Source organism: Brassica oleracea, chromosome C4, assembly GCF_000695525.1.
Source record: "Brassica oleracea var. oleracea cultivar TO1000 chromosome C4, BOL, whole genome shotgun sequence".
Lineage (NCBI taxonomy): Eukaryota > Viridiplantae > Streptophyta > Magnoliopsida > Brassicales > Brassicaceae > Brassica > Brassica oleracea.
In genome coordinates, this window is record NC_027751.1 from 17,658,343 (window position 1) to 17,658,837 (window position 495).

The following is a 495-nucleotide window of genomic DNA, read 5'->3' on the forward strand; positions in this document are numbered from 1 at the left end:
TGTGAGCAGGTACTTAAGAGCAGCATGGTCGGTGTGCACAATCACCTTAGATCCCACCAGGTAGGATCTGAACTTCTTGAATGCCAAAACAATAGCCAGAAGTTCCTTCTCAGTTGTAGCGTATCTGCATTGAACTTCATCCATGGTTTTGCTTGCGTAATAGATTACATGAAGTTTCTTATCTTTGCGCTGCCCAAGGACTGCTCCAACTGCAAAATCGCTGGCATCAGTCATGATTTCAAAAGGGAGATCCCAGTCTAGCGGTTGTACTACATGCGCGCTAACTAGAGCTTCTTTGATGGTATGGAACGCACCTAAGCACTCACTGTCGAAATCAAACTTGATCTCCTTGCAGAGCAGTCTGGTGAGTGGTCTCGGTATCCTTGAGAAGTCCTGGATGAACCTTCTGTAAAACCCCGCGTGACCCAAGAAACTCCTGATAGTTTTCACAGTTGTTGTTGGTTGCAAGCTCATCATCACCTCGATCTTTGCCTT

At 46.1% G+C, this 495-nt stretch overlaps 1 protein-coding gene across 1 annotated transcript in view; it reads right to left on the bottom strand.

Moving 5' to 3' along the window:
- LOC106338290 overlaps positions 1-495 on the bottom strand; it is a 2,945-nt gene that overhangs the window by 734 nt on the left and 1,716 nt on the right. The window contains exon 4 of the mRNA XM_013777306.1: positions 46-492. Coding sequence (XP_013632760.1) covers positions 46-492 — 447 coding nt within the window. The remainder of the gene's footprint in view (positions 1-45; positions 493-495) is intronic.